We start from the raw sequence: 22,623 nt of genomic DNA, 5'->3' as shown, positions 1-22,623 counted from the left end.
GCTAATTATAATTCCTACAAGTCAAAGTAAGAGAACATCATAAGCAACTGTCGAGTTTAGAGAAATCACACCAAATCTAGCTGCTCTAGATTTCTCAACATGGTATCAGAGTTTAGGTGAGAAGGAAAGGAAACTTGAAGATCATTCAATTGAACATAAGGGCCAAATATAAGAGGAAGTGCATCAAGGAGAACTAGTCATCACTTCACAAAGACCCTATCAACTTGAAGGAAGAACTCTTGGGCGAAGAAAAGAAGATCTCAAGGACCCAACTCCTAAAGGACTCTACACATTTGAAGCATTTTTTTTGGAAAGCCTCCAGATTCTACATCATCATTCAAAGGAAGCAAGAAGAGCAATTCATCATCATCAAAGGAATCAAAAGTAATCTCCCTCATATTGAAGAAAAGGGCACATCTCAAGCATCTTTGAAGGAAGAAGAACATTTCTCCTTATCTTGAATAAGTAGCACTGCCATTCTGAAGAAGGAAGATCATCCCTCCTTATAAAGCTCACAATAAGACATCATCATCAAAAGGCATCTAGTGAAAAACATCATCATCAAGGAGGCATCTTCATTTATCAAGTAAGTACTTTATATTTATGTCTCAATCTATAAACCAAATGACTACTTTCTGCAAGGAAAACAATAAACTTGTTGAGACATCAAACTACCTTGCATGGAAGAAGAGAATAGATTTGATCCTCACAAAAAAAAAAAGTTATTGATTATGTCATGGGCTCAATCACCAAACCTCCATGAGCAATTTCAAGCATTATCAAAGTATATGAAAGGAGAAGTAAGAGCTCAAAGAATCCTTATTGAATCTATCAAGGATTCCCTCATTCCCTATGTAGCAAAATTGAAGACATCAAAAGAAATCTCTGACAAGTTAGTGGAGTTTTCTCTGTAAGTACAATAGGGGAAATAATATCTTTAACAACCAAATTGTACAAAATGAAAGTATCAAGAGAAGAAGGGGTAGCCTCATATCTCATGAAGGTATCTCAAATAAGAGATAAACTAAAAGAGCTAGGAGAAACAATGTCAGATCCAGAGATGACCACTATTGTTCTCAATGCACCACTAGATGAATGGGGCAACTTTGTATCAAGCATCTATGGAAAGAAGGAAACTACTCAATGCAGTGATCTATGGTCATTATGTAAGATTGAAGAAACCAAATTAAAGGTAAAGAATGGCATTGGATCAAATGAACAAACACAAGCATATGCAGCGATGACAAGGAAGAAAGGAAAGGTTGGGAAGTCTGAGCCTCAGAAGAGATTTCAAAAGAAAATTGACATGTCTAAGATTCAATGTTATGAATGTAATGAATATGGGCATTTCAAGAAGAATTGTCTGAAGCTCAAGAAACGCAACAAGAAAAGGAAAGAAAGAAATGAAGCCCATGTAAGAGAAGAAATCAAAGAAGGAAGAAGTAAAGGACCTCTACTATCAAAGGTCCCTCATACATTTGGTTCATTTTCATTTTATAAGAAGATAACAAGTCATAGAAGCATTACAGTTATGATAGGATTCATTGTAGCAACATTAAGATAGCATCACATTAGAAGCATGAAAATGATAGCCCAAGTAGCAGTTTATATAGCTGAAGCAAGTCATCTAGCAAGATAAAAGATAAAAGATCATCACTCTTCATCATCATTGGAAAGATGCATTTGCACAAAAAAAAAGGGATCATCAAAATCTTTGTTGGAAAGGTTCACCTCTACTTAGAAGAAGCAAGTACTTCATAAATAGTCTACATTCCACTTAGTGTGGGATCCACAATTTGGAAGAAATTAGGTATGGTGAAAATTTAGCATTTAGCCATCTTCAAACAAGTAAAAGGAAGTTGTTGAGGGAAGTCTAGATGATCACATGAACGAAGAGGTATGCATATATTTGTTAACTTTTAATAGATAGATGAAATCATGTCATCACTTAGTTGCAGATAGAATGGTTAGAATACTCTCTCTCATGAGCATGATTAAAGAAGAAAGAACTCTTCCATATGAAAATTACATGAAGGCATAAGTTTGACATAATACAAAAGGAAGCATGACCTCTTGAAGAATATGAGGTCGTTGGCAATGATTGGTCCTGTGTAGGAGGAGTTGTGTATAGAGAACCTGAGAAAGCAGTTTATGAGGAAGTTGGAAGGAGAGTTCGTAAAAGATGTATCTATAGTCACTTAGATGAAATGATTGATCAACATTTGATAACAATTAGAAGGATTAGCTATGACATCTCCATAAAGAAGCTATGAAAACTCTAATAAGCATAGTGAAGAAGGAGAACCTTAGTAATGGAAGCCTTGGAAATGGATTCGTATAGTATGCAAAAGGATGTCGATGTTGCAGAAGCTAATGTTAGGACGAATGGCCATCATAAAGAGGTCATTTTGATTTGAAGTTCACTTTTGATTTTTGAAAGCAAGCTTTTGGTTGGATTGAAACAGGGCTACCGACAAAAGGTTGTAGAAATTCACCTACAACTAGTACACATAAAATTGGAACACAACTTGGAAGAGAAATATAAAGGACAGCGATAGGATGACAAAGGACACTTTCTGATAAAAAGGATGACATGACTAGTGTTGTAGCTCGCTTTACTTTTCTTCATGTATTCAAAAAAAAAAATCAAAGTCAAAGTTTTGATTTAGGATTTTGATTAATTCTTAATGGTGGATTAAGCAACATTGATTAAGTTGTAATGCAGAATTAAAATTAAATGGATTTTGGTGGGTCCCTGTTCACCAAAGTCGGACATTGTTAAATGTCGATTGGATTGTCGAGCGTGATGGAGAGAAGAGGAGGGGCCCAATGGATGGTGCAAACTCGACGGCACTACATGCCCGACAGTTAGCCCACCATGTGCCTCTGTAAGAGTTATCAAAGATTTGCGCTGACCACAAATCAATGGCAGAGGAGCTTTACGGGGGTACTCTGTCGGATTTCCTTTGTACAAGAGAATGCCCTCGTAATTCATTCGGCAAGTGAGCGTGATTGTTTTGTCATCGCCCCGTCACCACCCTGTCACCATTATTTCTTTGCCACGTCACCCCATCACCTCATCCCATCTTGTCACCACATCACTAATTTGTACACCCCACCATTGTTCTTCTGCTCTACTTCCGTAGATGGGAATTGTACAACTCAGAGCTCCATTCAATTTCAGTCACCGGTAACCAGGTATTTACACATCGTCTCCTTCATCCTAACTCTCAAAATGTCCAAGAAAACCATTCTAACAAGGTTCTCTTCTCATATTCCCTTAATGGACACCGAAAGGGACGGCTTTGACCCTATTGACCACTCTGTGTCAACGATCCTATAGCAGTACACCCCCTTTTTTCACAAAAGAGATCCATCGTGTTCGCACCTTTCAGATTTCATTATCAGTCGGCAATTTTGTAAATATGTCAACCCATTCTACATATGTATAATGCAAATAATCCTAGTATGACCATGTTTGTATGTAACAGCCTAGGTAAACCTAGTGTTTCGGTGATGATTTCGATTCTAGGATGTTTTCTGTCTCACTGATTCATCTATGTCTCTAGACACAAATAATCGACAAAGGTTTTCCCTCCACCCTCAGCCCAAAGCTAGGGTGGATTTTGTTGTCAAGATCTTAGGCGAATCCTAGTGTTTTAGATCAAGTCTTTGTAAAAGTGACTTGGGAATAATTTTAGCTAATTGACTAAATTATTTTATTACAAGCCACTTGGTGTACTAGACTATATTTTGTGTCACAGAAATGGGTAAATGTTGAAGGTCTATAATGAACAGGTTTTCCCCCTTCAAGTATTAAAATGTGAAATCTTCATATAAAAAAATATTTAGTGCATAGTCCCTCATAATTAGACACCATGGCTAAATATTAGGGGGTTGAAAAAATTATTAATCCCCATGTGTCAATCTAAGTTGCACGAAACGGGGAAACGGGTACAAGTTTCCGAAACGGGAAGCGATACGAAACGCGACCTCCCCAAATTTTGGAAACGGGGAAACACGAATATATATATATATATATGTGTGTGTGTGTGTGTGTGTGTGTGTGTGTGTGTGTGTGTGCAATCATAAAGCATAAATGATACATTATAATTTATTACACTTAAACATTAAGATTTAATTTACATCACATTTACTCATGAATGATCACATAATGAAAATAAAAATATCGGAATATCCAAAAGCAACCTTTATTAGATATCCAAATCTCAAAATCAACCTTTATTTATATTAATATTATGAGGCTGCAAGTACAATAAAGACTATAAGGCTGCAAGAGAGAGATCCAAATCATGATTTTCTGCATCCACATCCCATTCTTTAGAAGGACCACTGTTGTATTGGGAGTCTCCTCCTACATAGTCGAACGACCTTAGTGCTCTTGATTAAATACACATTTCATACCCTAGTACCCTACATGATCTTGATTATTGGGAGTTTCCCCTGCATAGAGGGCTTGGTTCTCTTGATTAAATACAAGTTCCATACCCTAGTACATGATAAAATCCAATGGAAACATTGCAATAATTCAATCCTGAAATCTTGAAAAACAAATAAGTCTGCTGGATTTTGAGTGAGATCTAAAATTCTACTTTCTCCATATGAAATCCAATGAGGGCGAAACCACTCTCAAACATCCTGAGTCATTTCATGGTAATGTTAAAAATTTAAGTAAAAGGATGAAAATGAAAAATAAACGAGAATATCACTTTTACTTTAAGAATTTAACATTACCATGAACTGCATATCAACACTAGGGCAAAAATTCACTTTTATAACTTTAGAGTCTAGAACATCTTGGAAACCCTAAAAAAATTTAAAAACAAATTTAAAAAAAAAAAATTTAAAAACAACTGTTTTTTTGGGGAAACGTGGCCGTACGGCCACGTTTCCATTTCGGGAAACGTGGTCGTATGGCCGGAAACGCGTTTCCAGGCCGTACGGTACGGGGAAACGCGTTTCGTTTCGTTTCCCCTGGGGAAACGACCCCTAGGGCCACGTTTCCTGCAACTTAGGTGTCAATCAATTAAATTTTCTAGCAAAAAATAAATTAAAAAATCATAAGCCAGAAATTTAATTAATTAGAGTCAAATTTAAGTTAATTAATTAAATTTTCTGGCAAAAATAAATTAAAATCCCAAGCCAGAAGTTTAATTAATTTTGTGTCCTAGGAAAAATTAATTCTCCAAATTAAGAAATTCGTGGGTTTTAGAGAAATTAATTTTTTAAGGAAATCATCTCAAAATAATTAATTTTGAGTTTGATTAAAATTCAATTAAATGAAAAAATTGAATTTCCTCAAAAAATAAAATAATTTCGATGGAGGAGATTAAAAGATAATTAAATCTTTTTTAACGGGGATCAAGTCAACTAGCCATTGGAGAATTAATCTATAAATTAGAGGTCATTTATCATTTGAAATCATCTAATTTTTTTATCGTGTACTAGCTCTTGAAGCTCTTGTAAAGTTTTATGGAATAATACAACGCAAAGTCTTTGGGGTTTTATTTGATGGCAGTATTCCTCTCTGCTATCTTATGATAACGTGTGTTTAAATTTTTGTTGATCTTATTTATAAGTTGTTGGTTAATAGCTTTTGTAGATCAATTTATTACACAGGTATCTTGCTTAAATTTTAGGGTTTTAAGATAGCATTAAGATTTTTATTCAATTGGAAAATATCTCCAACCTTTGAAGATTTAATCGTTATTTTATACCTCTATTAATTTGACGGCTTATATTTTAAGTGTGCAGAAGTCATCTTTATTTAGAGATTTTGGGCGTTTGGGGAAGTCCTCGGTTGGACCAACCGACTCCCGAAATTTAAGATCTAGATAGCCTTCCGGATTAAAACACCGAGATTATCTAAAGAAATATATTTTGCAGGGATTTTCTGGACTAGTACCTAAAATTTAAAATTTATTTATCTTCAAAAAACTGTTTTAAATAGCTAGATCTAGCTAGAAAGAACCTTAGATCTATGGATCTGGGAGTGGAGTTGGACTCATACTACTCAGATCTGATAGATCTGTAAATTATTTGAATAGATATACTCTTTACTTGTGTAGATCTGAAATTTTGTAATATAATTTTGAATTTTGACACTTGGGTTTTTGGGATTTTCTCTATTTTTGTACATAATGGGTATGGGGTTTTTCTCTTTTCACTTGTGCAAGAATAGATCTGAGAAATCAGCCAAGGAAATCTTCAGATCTGAGCGAGATCTAGACCCTGGAAGTCAAGATTTGGGCTCAAAGATTGTTTGCAAGAATAGATCTGAGAAATCAAACAAGGAGATCTTTAGATATGAACTAGATCTAGACCCTGGAGGGCAAGATCTAACCTCAAACTTCTATTTGCAGGGAAAAAATGATAAGATATTTTATTGAAGGCTTCAGATATGAGATTATTTGAGAAAATTTTTGGCTTTTAAGATAGATCTACACCCTGGAGTGCAAGATCTAGTTTCCAAAATTTTTGCAGGGCCAGCCATTGAAGGTTTTGCATGTGAAGCAAAATATTTTTTTCAGTACAAGGGTTTCAATTTTTGGGGCTCCTAAGCCCAGATCTGCCTTCTCCTAGCCCAATGCTAGCCCTATTGGGCCTAGTGCTATCCCTCATTGGCCCTAGACTCCGCTTGCTCCATTTATGATTTGACTATTTAAATTTTCTGAAGTTGATCATTGGTGGTTTTTTGCAGAAACATTGGTAAAATTTGTGTTTCAGGTATTGAAATTTTTTTGACAACTTGGGCAAGTGATCTTCAAGGCCTGGGGCCTAAAGGTTTGATCTTTAAACACTATTTTTCCTCACTGTTTGCTACAGCAGTCATATACCTTTCTAATAGTGGTGAAAAACAAATCTAAGTGGTTTGAAATTAACTGGAAAAATTGTTAAATACATTAATAAGTCACTTATGTTTTATGCGTATCAAAAATTTGGCCTAGATCTACATTTTTGGGTTACTGTTATCTCCGAATAATTCTATTTCTTAAATCTAAAATATAATAGTGGCAAAATTTCATGTGGGTTTGTCTAAAATCAGTTCCTAAGTTATCTAATACATTAAGGATTAATTTCCTGAGTTGGGCATCCATCATTAAGCCTATTTCATATTTTAATTGATGACTGTAATAAGTATATTAGATTTGATATAATTCTGGAAATCACATCATAACATGCTGAAATTTTTTTATAATTCATGTGGGCAAGTTTGGAAAAAATTTCAGTAAATTTTTGGCATAAAGATAGCATTGATAGCTACTGTTTTCATTGTCATATTATTGTTGTCATAACATTTATTTGTTGTTGTCTTAAAGTTTTTCTTACTGTTGTCCTAAAAAACAATTTCTGAAAATTAAGTGCTTTGACATCATTGTGAAGGTCACTGTCACAAGTTTTCATAGGACTGATATATTTGTTTGCAGGCATTTCTTTGCTACCATGAATCCTTTTCTTTTTTGGTGCTCTTATTGTCTCTGAAAACATAACTATTGTGATAGATATCATCTTTGAAAATAAGTGCTTTTGTTTCATTTGTAAGGGCAGTGGTTTGCATAGATTACATCAACAAATTTAAGTAGTTTTTTGGATTTTGGATTTCGAGTTTAAGTGTCCGTTGTCTTTTGATTTCCTACTTCAAAATCACATATATAAAGTTGTTGCCCTGAAGAACATTTAAGTTGTGAATAGTCGATATTTATCTTTCTAAAGCATTTCTCATGCATTGACTTGTGAATGGTAATTGCATTGAAATATAATTCTCTTTGAGCTAAGTAGCATTGAAGGTGATTTACTCCATTTGCATAATATTGAGTAATCTAAAGATAATTGAATGGTTTGAATCTAATTGTCATTGGCATTATATTGGAAGAATCCTAATTGTCTAAACGGAGGCGTTGATAATCTTATTGAAGAATTGTTGTTTAAGCATAAATTGGATAAATGCTCTAGTTCTCTTTCTTGACATTAATATCATTATTGGCTTGTGGTTATTATAATTTTTTGGCATATTAGTGATCTTTCTTTAAGAGCATATATCTTGTGGTCATCTTGGTTATCTTGTGTATCTTATTGGCACTTGAGATATTTGGCACTTTGTCTTGTATAAGATTCTCTTTATTTCATTAAGTACTCTTGTCATAAAGTTAATCAATACTAAGTACTTGAGCCTTAAACAAGCTTACCTCAAGACTACTCACTCATCCCTTTGATAATCACATCTTGCATCTCTTTTCATCATAATAACATGCAGCAGTTGTCCATCCTGTATTTGGTCCTAAATTTCTTAACAAGATAGTTGACCCTAGGAGGCACTAGTATCAATTGTCTAAATCAAATCATTTAAGTCTTGTTAGATCTAAACAAGTATTTGGTCATTCAACTGTGTCTCCCATATTGGTTGGTTCCCAACTGATCCTTCTTCATTTTCATTTCTGTAGGGTCTACCCCTCTTAGTTTGTTATAGGGAGATAGCTTAAATGGAGAGATTGGGAATCAGGGTGACAACCCTGATCTAAGCCGTTGTCGGGGTGCCTAGACATTCTCTGTGACAACAGACCCAATTTGCTCTCTAGATTTCATAGAATTCCACCAGCATGTCCTACTCAATCAAGCAGAGTCTCTTATGTATGTTGCAACTGTCAGGTATGGTATTTTAGTTGCAATGATCCCTCAAACATATGTCTTCCCAGAATTTGTTTATTGGCTAGTCTCCGCCCTATATCCACATAAATGCTTTGTCATGAACAAATTGGGGGAGAATATCTTCCAAGTGTCTTCCCTTTTAATACAGCAGGCCTTGTGTTTTCCTTCTTTGAACTCCTACACCTCTTTCTCAGAAGAAACCTTGTTGTTTGCCTTCCAAAACCTATCTGGACCAAATTATGCTCAATTAACCTTCTTTTTAATGCCCACTGGGAAGCATTTTCCTTTGGAACCCACTCATTTCCCTTTGGATACTTTTGCTGAGGAGGTCAGACCCATTCTTCAAATTATTGCTAAGATTTTGGGAAGAGAAGACACAATTGTCATTGACAAAGCTATCCTAGGAATGTTTAATTTGATGATGAATCCTGAGACAGTTTTTGACATACCTGCTTTTTGGGAAAAGATGGTCAACTCTCAATTAATAGATCTTTCCCTCACTGGATGTTTCAGATTTCCCTCTTTGGTTACTTATCTCTTTTTATATACTCATGTTGAAAGATTTATGCACCTGGGATTAAATATTATGGATGCTCATAAGAACAAACAGTCAGTGGTGTTTTGGACAGATGTTATAAGAAGTAATGCCAATTATGAGGGGTTTATGTATTTCACCACTTCTTTTCTATCAGTTTCCTATTCAATCATAAACAGTTCTCCTTCACCTTGTATACTACCAAAGGCTCAGTCTCTTCTTCAGCTCAGTAAAGATGTTAAAGTAGGTGATTGGTTCTTATTTGAAGATTATGCAGATATTAGATTATATGGAGTAGAAGTTGCCCCTACAGACTCCCCACATTTGTGCCCATGAGATTGTTTTCTTTAGAATTTATTAGGCACACTTTAAATGTTGATCAAATGCATTTTGTTCCAGCAAATAAAGGGCATTATTTAAATTGCCAAGAACAGTTGGGCCTTTTATTGTAAATAATAGGCAAGGCATAGGAGAAGTGCAGAAAATCCTTCGAAGTATGAAGCTATAGCTGGGTGAGAAATGGTCATATGACCCTCACCATATTATTTCAAACAGAAGAGTGGAGAATGCCTATGCTCCTTATGTGCATGAACCTTGACCAGATGTGGAGAAACTAGAAAATGGAAGACAGATCAATGTATCAGGAGGGATGGAGGTTGAGACTCCTCATCCAAGTGAGAAGAATTTGAAATGAGATAGTGAGGATATTATTGATTTGGAAGAGGAAGCAAAAAGAGGCTCCAAGAGGATTAAGTTATTTGAGAGGGGCATTTTTTCAACAGCAGCGGGTTTTCAATTGCAGTTGGGGGAAGTCATTTATACACTGTCTTCCCCTTTTCCAGAAGAGGCTACGTTGAGTTCTGTTCCAGTCATAAAACAATTATATTCTCAAATAGAAGAAAGGAACAAAAAAGTAAAGGAAAGCATGGAGTCCCAATTGGAAGCTCAGTCCATCTCTGACTATCAGACTAGATTGCTTTCTGCCATGGACCTTGAGAGAAATCAACTAAAGTTATCTTTCTCTCACCACTCTGCTTTCACTGTATCTTCTTCATCAGGTTTCAAGACTATCAACCTAACAGTAGATGCTAGAGAGATTCCACTACCTGATAAAATCAATTTGCATAGGCAGATTAGCGAAATAATATATAGTGATTTAAATAAAACTTCCTTGGCTGCTAACAAAGCTGAAGCCTTGTTAGAGAAAGTGGTCAATCAGTTAAAGCTAGAAAAAGAAAATTCCAGAGCTTTGACCACTCAGAATGAAGAGCTGAAGAAGTTGATTGTAAAGATTGGTGTGAACCCCAAAGACAGGAGTGTTGTCCAGAAATTGTTGCAGGGAGCTGAGACAAAGATTCAAGTGCTCAGAAAGAAATTGAAACTGCCTTCTGTGGAACATCCAATGGCCTCAAAAGTAGCACAGGTAGAGAAAGAAAAAGAAGTTCTGACTAATGAGCTCTTGCAAACAAATGATGAAATTGCTAAGTTGAAAGAGATGAATTATGTTTTACAACAAAAAATTGACTCCCATGTTTGTACTATCTTAGTACAACCAGATTCTGAAGACCCAGCTGATAAATTAACCAGAGTAATGACTGAGTTGCAAATATTTGAAAATGAAATGAAGAAGATTCAAAGAAATTATGATGATGCTCTGAAAATTATAAAGGCAACTGAAAGGGAATTGGCTATGTCCCGGGAAAATAATTTAAAGTATAGAAATGATTTTCAGATTGCTTCCCAAGAAATTAAAGAGCTGAAGGAGAAAGTGAAGGGAAATATGTCCCTTATTCAAGCAAGAGAGATAATATGGAATGATATTATCCGTACTGTGAAGAATATTTGGGAATCCTTGTCTATAGTTGCAGAGGAGAAAGCCATTGTCAGAGACCTGGAGAGTTTAATTGTTGGTAGCAAGCAGAAGCTACAACAGCAGGCCCAATTTGCTAGGAAAATGATTGATTTCCTTAACTCAAGATCCTCACAGGAGTTAAGGGAATTAGGAGTTGAAGATAGAACAGAGTATGTCCTGGAAATAAATAAAATGATTTTGAAAAACTTATGCAGGAAGACAGCAAAGACAAAGTTATTAGAGGTTAAGGAAGTTGTAATGAAATTCAACACTGATTTTGTGAAGAGGACTAGAATAGGGTTTCCTTCATGTTGGGACCAACAGGGGAATTTATTACCCTGGAAGACCTATGAGACCTTACTGGGCGAGGCCAAGAAAAAAATCAGCTCTACACATGTGAAAACAACAGTGCTTAAGGGGGATACAATTGTAAACTACTTGCATAGAGATTTTCATCTATTGTGGTTAATGAGAACCCTTTTTGTTGACAAGCCAACATACAGCAGGATCACAAATTTCAGAATGGAACATACTAGGTTTGTCAAGAGTTCGAGTTCAGACATGAACATTTGGAAAAAATGCAGAGAATGGATGTCACCAATAGCAACAAGTGCAGAAGTTGGACCCTCAACTGCACCAGAGTCCCAACTTACTTAGTGAACCAATGCCACCTGTCATTGTAGCAGTCTTTTTATAAACATTTCTGAAAATGATGTATTTATGTTTTCTTTTCATTTAAGAATGTAATGTTCGAAAGAACAAGTAATCTCAAAGTAGTTTAGGAGGTTAACAGTTTTTGGCAGTTGACAGTTTCATAATTGTCCCTTTTGAAATTTGTATAAAAACAATTTGGAAGAAGTGAGGGTTCCAAGTTTTGGACCTCAGAAGCAGAAGTTACTTGTATTTTCAGTCTTCTTGGTGATTTGAATACAGATTTCAAATTGATTTCGAGACTTGTTGAGTATGATATGTGTTTCTTGTTATCTTTTCATCTTAATGTTTTTCTTCTATAGAAGAGAGTAATGAAGTTGTTGGCCTTTAGCTTTACAATTTTTCAAAATTTGATTTATGTGAGTTAAAGTTAAAAAAACCTTAATTATGCGCTCCTCTTTTCTATATTCCATTTCATGTTAATTCCATATTTCTTCTAAAGTTAAAGACAAAAGATCTGCACTAAGAAGCCTATTGTTAAAAGCTTTTCATCATCTTTTCTCACTACACTACCATTAAAATCATATTCAACATCAGAAGGCCACTTTGAAAGATTGTTTTTCCCATAGAAGACTAGGAAACACTGTCTATATAATTAATATTTCTGGGGTTTTAAAAAATGGGACAACAAATTGATTTCCTCATAGTTCTTAATAAATGTCTTGGGCACTGACCTCTCCTCAACCAAAGGTTGTCTTCCAAGGTACAACAACTAGCACCAATTGGTTCAATACTATGTTTCATTAAAGGAAAGTGATGAGAAAGATGGTCGAAGCCCTACGACGAAGTTATAGAAGAAGATGGCTCCATAATGAAGAAGTTGAAATCTATTAATGACATAATGATGCAGAAAGAAGAAGCCCTACAAGCAATTGATCTCCATCAAAGAGCGGATAGTTGTTGTTGGAAACAAGTCCCTAATTAAGAGGGAGCTTCGGTATATTACTTTCATGAAAGGAATGAGTAAGGTCCCCCCTAGTTGAGAGAGAGAGATAGACACAACATTCTTGTCTTCACATTATGAACAAAGAATGGAGGATGGGGTAATTTGAATACTGATACTCTTTGAGGATGGGGTAGGGCATCCAATAGGTAAGAGTAGTCGAAGAGGAAATTCCTTGAGGATGTGTAAATCCAAGATATGAATGGTCCTAAAAGGACATACCTTGTGAACATCCAGATTGGGTATGTGCCTTGAGAGACAATGATGAAGGTGTCTATAAATCATTATCTTCCTAGCACTGTGCTCTAATCTAGTGGAGAGATAGAGCTGTTAGTGAAGGCCTTGCTATATCACAATGCTAGTTGATATGATAAGATGCACTGATATAAGCTAAAAAGATGGCATATGAGATGGCTTACCAATTGGACTCTTCTTATGAGAATTCTTTAGTATGTGAATTTTTCAATATGAGAATGTCCATATACCATCTATGTATTATGAATACATCCCTAGTTAAGAGGGAGTGCTGAAATATCTAATTAGGTTCCGTCCTCGTAATATTCTATGTACTATTGATTTTATGTATTTGATGTAAAGAGAAAAGAAAAAATTTTATTGTTATTTTATAGCATGGGTTTCATGCTCAAGGTCAATTTGTTTTAGGTCAAAGCACCCATTGTATGCTTCTAGGGTTTGTCATAGGCTCAAGAAGTCAAAAGATTCATTGTCATATGTAATAGACCATATTGGGTATCTTATATCAAGTCAAAAGAATTTATTTGAGTCAAAATCGTGTCAAAAATCCCTCCAAGGCCAAGTTAGACTAAAAGAGAATAACTCAGCCTCATGAAGGGTAGTTTGACCTCCTTAGAAGCCTATTTATAAGAAGAACTTGACCTCATTTGAAGATTATCCAAGCAAGTTCACAAGTAGAAGAGCAAGAAAGAGGAGTGAAGGACAAGACAACAACTCGAAGACACAAATCTTAAAGTTTTTGGGTCAAATTCTCTCACGCGTGCAAAGAAGAAGTTAGGCTTTTTGCATCATGAAGGAAAAAATTTCAAATCTCCAAGGAAGGCCGCAATCTGTGGTCGAAAGGCAAGATACATCATCCATTTGTATAAAAAAGAAGAAGCAAGCCAATTGAAGGAGTAAGGAGGCCTAAAATGGTCTATCTTTCCCACACATGCTAAGTTGCAGCTACTATAGAAGGGACGAAGAGTTGCAGACCTACAATAGAAGCCAAAATTGTTGTTGGGGGTCGAAGTTGCAAAAGTTTCTAGGGTTTGAAGCTCGTCAAGAAGGAAGGTTGACTTGGTCTTGAAGGGGTCTCTATCTTGGGTTTAAAGTCTTGGAATTCATCATTTGAAGGATCTATAAGAAGAGAAGAATTACTTGTGGCTTTTCCTCTCTAGAAGAGGTTTTGGCCCTGGCTAGCAGCCTATCCTGTGTTCACTTGTATTATTGATCTTCATGTTTTTGGTAGTTGTTTGATGATAAAAACACCATAATAATCAAGAGAAGAAGAAGTTAATTATAATTCCTAGAAGTCAAAGTAAGAGAATAGCACAAGAAGCTATCAAATTTAGAGAAATCACACCAAATCTAGCTGCTCTAGATTTCTCAACACCATTCCCTTTGTAGCAAAATTGAAGTGATCAAAAGAGATCTATGACAAATTGGTAGAGTTGTACTTTGTAAATATAGTTGGGAAAATAATATCCTTAAGAACCAAATTATACAAAATGAAAGTATCAAAGGAAGAAAGGGTAGCTTCATATCTCATGAAGGTATCTCAAATTAGAGAACAACTACAAGAGCTAGGAGAAACAATGCTAGATCCAGAAATGACCACTTGTGTACTCAATGCACTACCAAATGAATGGGGCAACTTTGTATCAAGCATCTATGCAAAGAAGGAAGCTACACCATTCAGTGATCTATGGGCATTATGTAAGATTGACGAAGTTTTGGAAAATTTGAACCTCAAAAGAGATTTCAAAAGAAAGTTGACATGTCTAAAATTCAATGTTATGAATGCAATAAATATGGGTATTACAAGAAGAATTGTCCTAAACTCAATAAGGGCAAAAAGAAAAGGAAAGAAAGAAGTGAAGCCCATGTGACCGAAGAGTGGAAGAACCGGAAGAAAAGAAATCAAAGGAAGAAGTTAAAGACCTCTACTACTAAAGGTCTCTCACATATTAAGTTCATTTTCAGTCATGGTAGGAAGCATTATAGTTATGATAAGATGCATTATAGCAGTGACTGAAATGACATCGTATTAGAAGCAAAAAGTAGTTTGCATGGTTGAAGCAAGTCATCTAGCAATATAGGAAGATAAGAGATCATCAAACCTCATCATCATTAGAAAGAAGCATTTGCAGAATAAGGATCAACATGTGCAGCATGATAATTCAATTGAAGTATTTTTCCATATTCAAGCAAGCGAAAGGAAGTTGTTAAAGGAAAGCCTAGATGACCACTTGAAGGAAGAGGTATGTATACATTTGATAACTTCTTAATAAATAGACCAAGTCATGTCTCCACTTTGTTGCAGATAGAATGGCTAGAATGCTCTATCTCATGAGCATGATTGAAGAAGAAAGAACTCTTCCATATGAAGAATACATGAAGGCATAAGTTTGGCATACTACATGAAGGCATAAGTTTGGCATACTACATAAAGGCATAATGGCATCAACATGACCTCCTAAAGAATATAAGGAGGTGGGCCATAAGGTTTCTAATAAAGAAGGAACCCTGTATAGAGACGCTAAAAGTAGTTGTATGTGAAGAAGTTGAAAGAAGAGTTTGTGAGAATACAACTACATAGATGATATGGATAATCAACATTTGAAGTTAAAAAGGTTGGTATGACATCTCCATGAAGAAGTTAGGAAGAACCTTGGAAATAGATATCTTGGAGATAGATTCATATACAAAAGGATGTTGATGTCGCAGAAGCAGATGTTATGACAAAGGGCCGTCATAAAGAGGTTATAGAAATTCACCTACATCTAGTACACATAAATTTGGATGGATGATTCTGAAAGGAATATGACTTGGAAGAGGTAGCAATATGAAGGATAGCCAAATGATGAAAAAGAAGGTACCTTTACAATAAAAAGAAGGATGACATGACTAGCATTACTTGGTTCAACACTATGTTTCATTGAAAAGAAAAAGGGAAAGTGATGTAGAAGATGGTTGAAGCCCTACAAAGAAGTTATGGAAGAAAATGGCTCCATGATGTTGAACTTTATTCATAACATGATGCAGGAAAGAGGAGCCCTAGAAGAAGTTGATAGTACCATGATCTCCACCGAAGAACAGATAGTTGTTTTCGGAAACAAGTCCCTAGTTAAGAGGGAGCTTCAGTATATTCCTTTCATGTAAAGGAATGAGTAGATCGTCCCTAGTTAAGAGGGAGCTTCAGTATATTCCTTTCATGTAAAGGAAGGAATGAGGAGAGATAGACACATCATTCTTGTCTTCACATCATGAAGAAAGAATGGAGGATTGGGTAAGCATTTGAGACCGATACTTCTTGAGGATACAAGTAGTCTCGGGAACCAATACTCTTTGAGGATGTGGTAGGACATCAAATAAGCAAGAGTAGTCGAAGAGGAGATTCCTTGAGGATGTGTAAATCCAAGAGGGGAATGGTCCTAAAAGGGCATACCTTGTGAACATCCGGATGGGGTATGTGTCTTGAGAGACAATAATGAAGGTGTCTATAAATCATTGTCTCCCCAGCATTGTGCTCTAATCTAGTGGAGAGATAGAGTTGTTAGTCAAGGCCTTGCTATATGACAATGTTGGTTGATATGATGAGATGCACTAATATAAGCTGAAGAGATAGTTTATGAGATGGCTTACCAATGCAAATCTTCTTATGAGAATTCTTTTGTATGAGAATGTCCATGTACCATCAATGTATTATGAATATCTCCCTAATTAAGAGGGAGTGTTGAAATGTGTAACTAGGTTCGGCCTTCATAATATCTCATGTATTATTGATTTTATATATTTGATGTAAAAGGAAAAGAAAAATTATTATTGTCGTTTTATAAAGCATGGGGTTTCATGCTCTAAGTTAAATTGTTCTTGGTCAAAGCACCTATTGTGTGCTTCTAGGGTTTGTCAACGAGTCAAAAGAGTCATTATTATATGTAATAGACCCTATTAGGCATCTTGTATCAAATCAAAGAATTTATTTTTAGTCAAAATGTGTCAAAACATCCCTCCAAGACCAAGTCGGCTTGCAAAGAAGTAGTCGGCCTCATAAAGGGCAATTCGCAGTCCTAGAACAACTATATATAAGAGCATTCAACCTCATTTGGAAAGGATCATCCAAGAGAGTAAGATCAAGCGAAGGAGAAGGAAGAATAAGTGAAGGGCTAAAATTTAAGAAGAAAAACAAAATTCTATTTTTTTTACTCACACTCTCTCTCACACATGCGAAGAAGGTTAGGGTTTGGTTCCAGCTACAAAGCCCTAATTTCAGATCTCTAAGAAGAGTTGAAAATCTGATGAAAGGAAGCAAGTTTTGAAGTCTATTTGTCTAGAAAGAAGAATCAGCCCAAGCAAAGGAAGAAGGAAGCCTAAAAGAAGCCCCATCATCCACACGTGTGAGTTGCAGCTAGGGTTTCTGAAGCAGCTAGGACAAAATTACAGATCTCCTAAGAAAGCCAAAATCCTTGATCAAGGAAAGTAAGACATATCATCCATTTTACTTAGGAAGGAGCAAGCTAAGCGAAGCAAGGAAGAAGACAAAAATAGTCTCTCTATCCCACACATGCAAACTTGCAGTTGTTAGTGAAGGGACGAAGTTGCAGCAGTTGCAGGAGGGATGAAATTTGTTGCTGGAAGCTGTTTGACTTGTTTTGACATTGAGAAGGAAAGGTCATCAAGAAAGAAGGTTGACTTGGTCTTGGAAGGGTCTTGATCTTGGGTGCAAAGGTCTTGGAATTCGTCATTTGAAGATTCTATAAGAAGAGAAGAATTTATTGTGGGTTTTCCTCTCTATGAGAGGTTTTTGCCCTGGCTAGCAGCCTACATATTGTGTCCATTTGTTCTATTGATCTTCATGTTTTGGTAGCTGTTTGAGGATAAGAAACCATAATAATCAAGATAAGAAGAAGCAAATTATAAGTACATCAAGTTAAAGTAAAAGAACATCACAGGTAGTTATCAAAGTCAAGAGAAATCACATCTAATCTAGCTTCCCTAGATTTCTCAACATTGGGATAGCTCACAAATTCAAAATATAGATACTAGGAACCAATGCTTCTTGTTCTGAATTTTGTTTCTGTACAAATTATCAATCGCGAGGTACCATATGCTTGCCAAAATATGTACAAAGATAGACTACGTGTGCAACATAAAACCATCCAAGAGCTGCTGATAGAAATGTAATAATAAGAAGTGCAACTGAAGTTGACAAAGCTATATTCCTCCTAGAATAGGTTGCTACATAAAACTGGCATTTGATCCTAGATCAATTTAATTCTATAAAGGTCTATAAATCATATATTGATAAGACAAACAAATGTGTAGGACCAAGCAATTATATTTGAAGGTCAACACTTCATGTGATTGGAAATTACCGGCGAAATAGCTGTTCTACATCATCTTCTGCTTCATCTTCTTCATGGCTAATGTTTACCGCAGAAGGTGCAGGAACATTTATTTCCTTGGTTGGGACATATGATCCTGAAGCAATTGCATCATGTTTACCAAGAACATGTTGTAGATCGTCATTCAATGCAAGAGCCTGACAAAGAAGCTCTTCATCACTGCAAATAAAGAAGCCAGATTATGACTCCCCAATCATGACATATACCTTAAAAATGTAGTTAACAAGAAATATTATTTAGAGGCCAAAAGAAAAATGAAAAATTTTAGCTCAAGCCCCTGACTTAATTGTTTTATAGCTGCACAGAAAGGAAGACACTTGGCACAACAACTTCACTGTATGGTACAAAATCTTTAATTTACAACTATCCTAATGCCACTGCATATATCATGCTGCACAGATAAGAAAAAGGTATCCAGTAGAAAATGGCCCCTACGAAGTTGTAACGACAAGTTGCATTGCTTGTTGCTTGTTAAAAGAGCATTGTTCAACAAGATCCATAATTATTTCATCTTTCACACCCTGCACAGTCAAGTAGAATATATGAATGGTTAGATATTTGATTCAATCAGCTAAATATCTGTCTTCTATGTTCATGAATAAATAGATTCATACTCCTTCCATCTAAATTTCACGCTTTCTCAGCTAATAATAAATTTATAGTTTAACTATCACACATATATAATAGAATGAAGATAAGTATAATAATTTTCTGGTATTATTATGTTTTATACTTTTGCATCTTCTGTGACTCTGTCCATTAAATACAAAGTTTGAGAACTCCAGCTTTTGCAACAATATTTGAGTTGTGCAACATATGTTGAGTTTACATTTGTGTTGTTGTCACAACTCCATCCAAAGTATATCCTTCCAGGAAAAATGACAGATATAAAATTATGGCAAATTTTGTCCTCTATTTATTTTCTAACAAGATAGGTACAAGCACTAAAATCTGACTTCCAGCGGTTTTTTGACAGCCAAATATTTAAGCTGGTCAAAAACTTCCTGGAAAAACTTAGCTCCAAACTGCAGAGTGGATCCTATTCTTTTTTAGAGGGGAATTGTAGCATATGCATTTACACTTTGTTGTTGTTCTACATGTCATGTATCCTGTCCTCCAACTTTAAAGGCAGATTTGCATAGAAACTAAAGGAAAAATTATATAAGTGGAAATCCATTCTGTAATTTTTCTGTTCAACACTGATTCTAAGCAGATTTGAAGTCTGACTTTTGATAAAACAGTAAATTTTATAGACATATCTTAAGTTGTTTTCATTTAGTAGAAGCCAAATTTAATCTTCAAACCCCCTAGAGATTCGCCGCACCCACCACCCCCCCCCCCACCTGCCCTGCCTACCACCCCTAACCGTTCAAACCAATTGCTTTGAACCGGAAAAGGCCGGTTCAGTACCAAACTATCCTTTTTCACTGAACTAGCTGGTTCCATACAATGTGACTAAGGACCCTTGGAATGCAAAGTTTCAAAAAGAAAACAATAATTTATGAGTGGAGCAGCCTAATATTCAACCCTAGGGCCCTACCAGTGTTACTTGGGAGCGGGAGCGAAAGCGGGGAACGGGAGCAGGAGCGACATTTTCAGAAGCTCCTGGTTTGGGAGCGAATCTCAGAGCGTTTTTTATATAATATATATATTTTTTATATTTTGATACATATATGTCAACAAACACATGTAGAATAATGAATTAGATATAAAAAACATAAAAAATCATAGATTGAAACATATAACAACAATCATCTAGAAGTTATAATCTTCATCAACCACGTCCACAAGTTAGTAACATAGTAACATAGAATATATTGAGTCTCATGATTCATCAATCTTAAAGTTTCAAGCTTTCAAAATTCAATATATAACATTTATCATCATTGATCACCAAAGTTGTACTTGTAAGCTAAGTGTAACCATTACAACAAATAATATCTAACATGAAATGAAATGTTATAAAATAAAATGAAATGAAACAACTTTCAACTTTGATGAAGCATCATATTCATAATTTATTATTAATGAGTTATAATTGTCAACTTCAAACTTAAATTGTCATATATTGTTTAAAAAAATATCATAATAAATATGAAAGAGTCAATAGTTAGAAAAGCTACTAGAAACTAGAAAAGAGAAGTAAATCTATTATCTATTTCTTATGCTTGGGCCTCTTGCCACCACAAGAAATGTCTAATTTTTTCGTCTTGTTGGAAAATCAGGATCTTTGTCATTAATATCACCCTCTAAACATTAATATCCAGAGGTGTCTTTGTCATTACCTCTATATTTGTATAGGGATCTTTTTCATTAATATCACCGTCTAAGCATTAACATAAGATAGAAAAAGCATAGCATGTCAAGTCAAGATTTTTTTTGAGTGATGCATACATTTTTAGGAGGGTCATGATAGAGGAGTTCGACAACCAATGTCACTAACATCAAGGTACATAGAGGGATTGGTGCTCTTGATTAAATACGAGTTCCATACCCTAATACATGACAAAATTCAATGGAAACATTGCAATCCCCCAATCCTGAAATCCTGAAAAACTGATAAGTCTGTTGGATTTTGAATGAAATCTAAAATTCTACTTTCTCCATATGAAATCCAATGAGGCCGGAACCACTCTCAAACATCCTGAGTCATTTCATGGTAATGTTAAAAATTTAAGTAAAAGGATGAAAATGAAGATTAAGGAGAATGTCACTTTTATTTTAAGAATTTAACATTACCATGAATAGCATATCAATACTAGGGCCTAGACTTGATCATTAAGCTGCCCCACTCAAAAATTATTTGTTTCTTTCAAAAAAAATTGCATTTCGAACATTACTACTACAAAAAAAAAAAATTGCAAAAAAGGCAAACGCTCCCGAAAAGGCAAGGAGAGAAAAAAATTTTAGGGAGCGCGCTCCCGAGTCACTCCCGCTCGGAGCACGGATTGGGAGCGGGATCGGGGGGGGACTTTCCCCACAACACTGGGCCCTACTAATGCTATGTAACTAATGATAATGTTAAAGTAAAGGTGTCATGAGGGTTGTACTAATGGTACGTATTAATGATAATGTTTAAGTAAATGTGACATTCTCCTTTATCTTTCATTTTCATTCTTTTACTGAAAAATGTGACATTCTCCTTTATTTTTCATTTTCATTCTTTTACTGAAATTTTTAACATTACCATTAATTGTTTCAGGATGTTTGAGAGTGGTTCCAACCTCATCGGATTTCATATGGAGAAAGTAGAATTTTAGATCCCACTCAGAATCCAGTGGATTTAACAATTTTCAGGATTTCAAGATAGGGGGGATTACAATGTTTCCATTGGATTCTGTCATGTATGAGGTTTGAAACTAGAATTTAATCTATAGCATCAAGCCCTCTATATACCTCGATGTTGGCAGCTTTGATTGTTGAACTGCTCTGTCATGACCCTGGTAAAAATGTACCCATCATTCAAATGAAATCTCGAGTTGACATGTCAAACTTTTTCTATCTTATTTTAATGCTTAGAGGGTCATATTAATCATGCGGATCCCAATATGTGCAATGATTTTGATGACAAGTAAGTGTTGTAGCATGAATTTTTTTGGACTCTAGAGGCCATCTAGAGCCTCTTTGTTGATGTATTTTCGGTTTGGAGATAGATTGTACCCAGTGCTATTTTGGTTATATGCATCCTTACTTGCTATATATGAGAAACTTTGCATATGCGCATAATGGTTTGGATTCATATGGATGCACATGAATATATACGTTTTTTTCAGAATCTGTATATTTCTGTATTTTGTGGTCAACTGGTTTTTTTTCATTTTTTCAGTACCGATCTAGTTCCTGATTTTGGGGTTGACTGGTTTAGTTCTAATAACATTTGTGGTTAATGTTTTACATTAAAATAGATAGTTTAGACTACCATGGTCAGTATGGACTATAAACTTGTTTCCCAAAAGATATTGACACCATTTGGTTAGAGCATTGCATAATCGCAAACATTTCCTTGTCATGAGTAAAACTCAAGCATTTTTTTCGATTGGGTTTTCTTCCTGTGAAAATGGCTGGATGACCAGCTTACATTACCAAAGCCAAATCTGAATCTAGATGCATCACATTCAATTATGAATGATTTAGAGAAACATAGGGTGGCCAGTGTTGAGAATTCAATAGAGAAATGAATATGTTAATTCTCTTTAACTTGATAAGTGTTTGTGTTACCTTTTTCCTTATTAGCTTTGATCCTTATTATTATAATGTGAGATATATCAAACAG

General features: G+C 35.3%; 1 protein-coding gene across 3 annotated transcripts in view; it reads right to left on the bottom strand.

Moving 5' to 3' along the window:
* The window catches only part of LOC149217027 (TOM1-like protein 4), a 273,886-nt gene that overhangs the window by 33,523 nt on the left and 217,740 nt on the right, over positions 1-22,623 (bottom strand). For all 3 annotated transcript variants that reach the window (XM_089392923.1, XM_089392924.1, XM_089392925.1), the window contains exons 8-9: positions 18,786-18,871; positions 18,321-18,509 (exon numbers count right to left, since the gene is read on the bottom strand). In XM_089392923.1, coding sequence (XP_089249049.1) covers positions 18,321-18,509; positions 18,786-18,871 — 275 coding nt within the window. The remainder of the gene's footprint in view (positions 1-18,320; positions 18,510-18,785; positions 18,872-22,623) is intronic.

Source organism: Pinus tabuliformis, chromosome 1_1 (genome assembly GCF_031772625.1).
Source record: "Pinus tabuliformis cultivar Carrire ecotype Pingquan chromosome 1_1, CPIR1, whole genome shotgun sequence".
Taxonomy (NCBI): domain Eukaryota; kingdom Viridiplantae; phylum Streptophyta; class Pinopsida; order Pinales; family Pinaceae; genus Pinus; species Pinus tabuliformis.
Note: the sequence above shows the minus strand (reverse complement) of the source record. Positions and strands in the feature narration are given on the sequence as shown.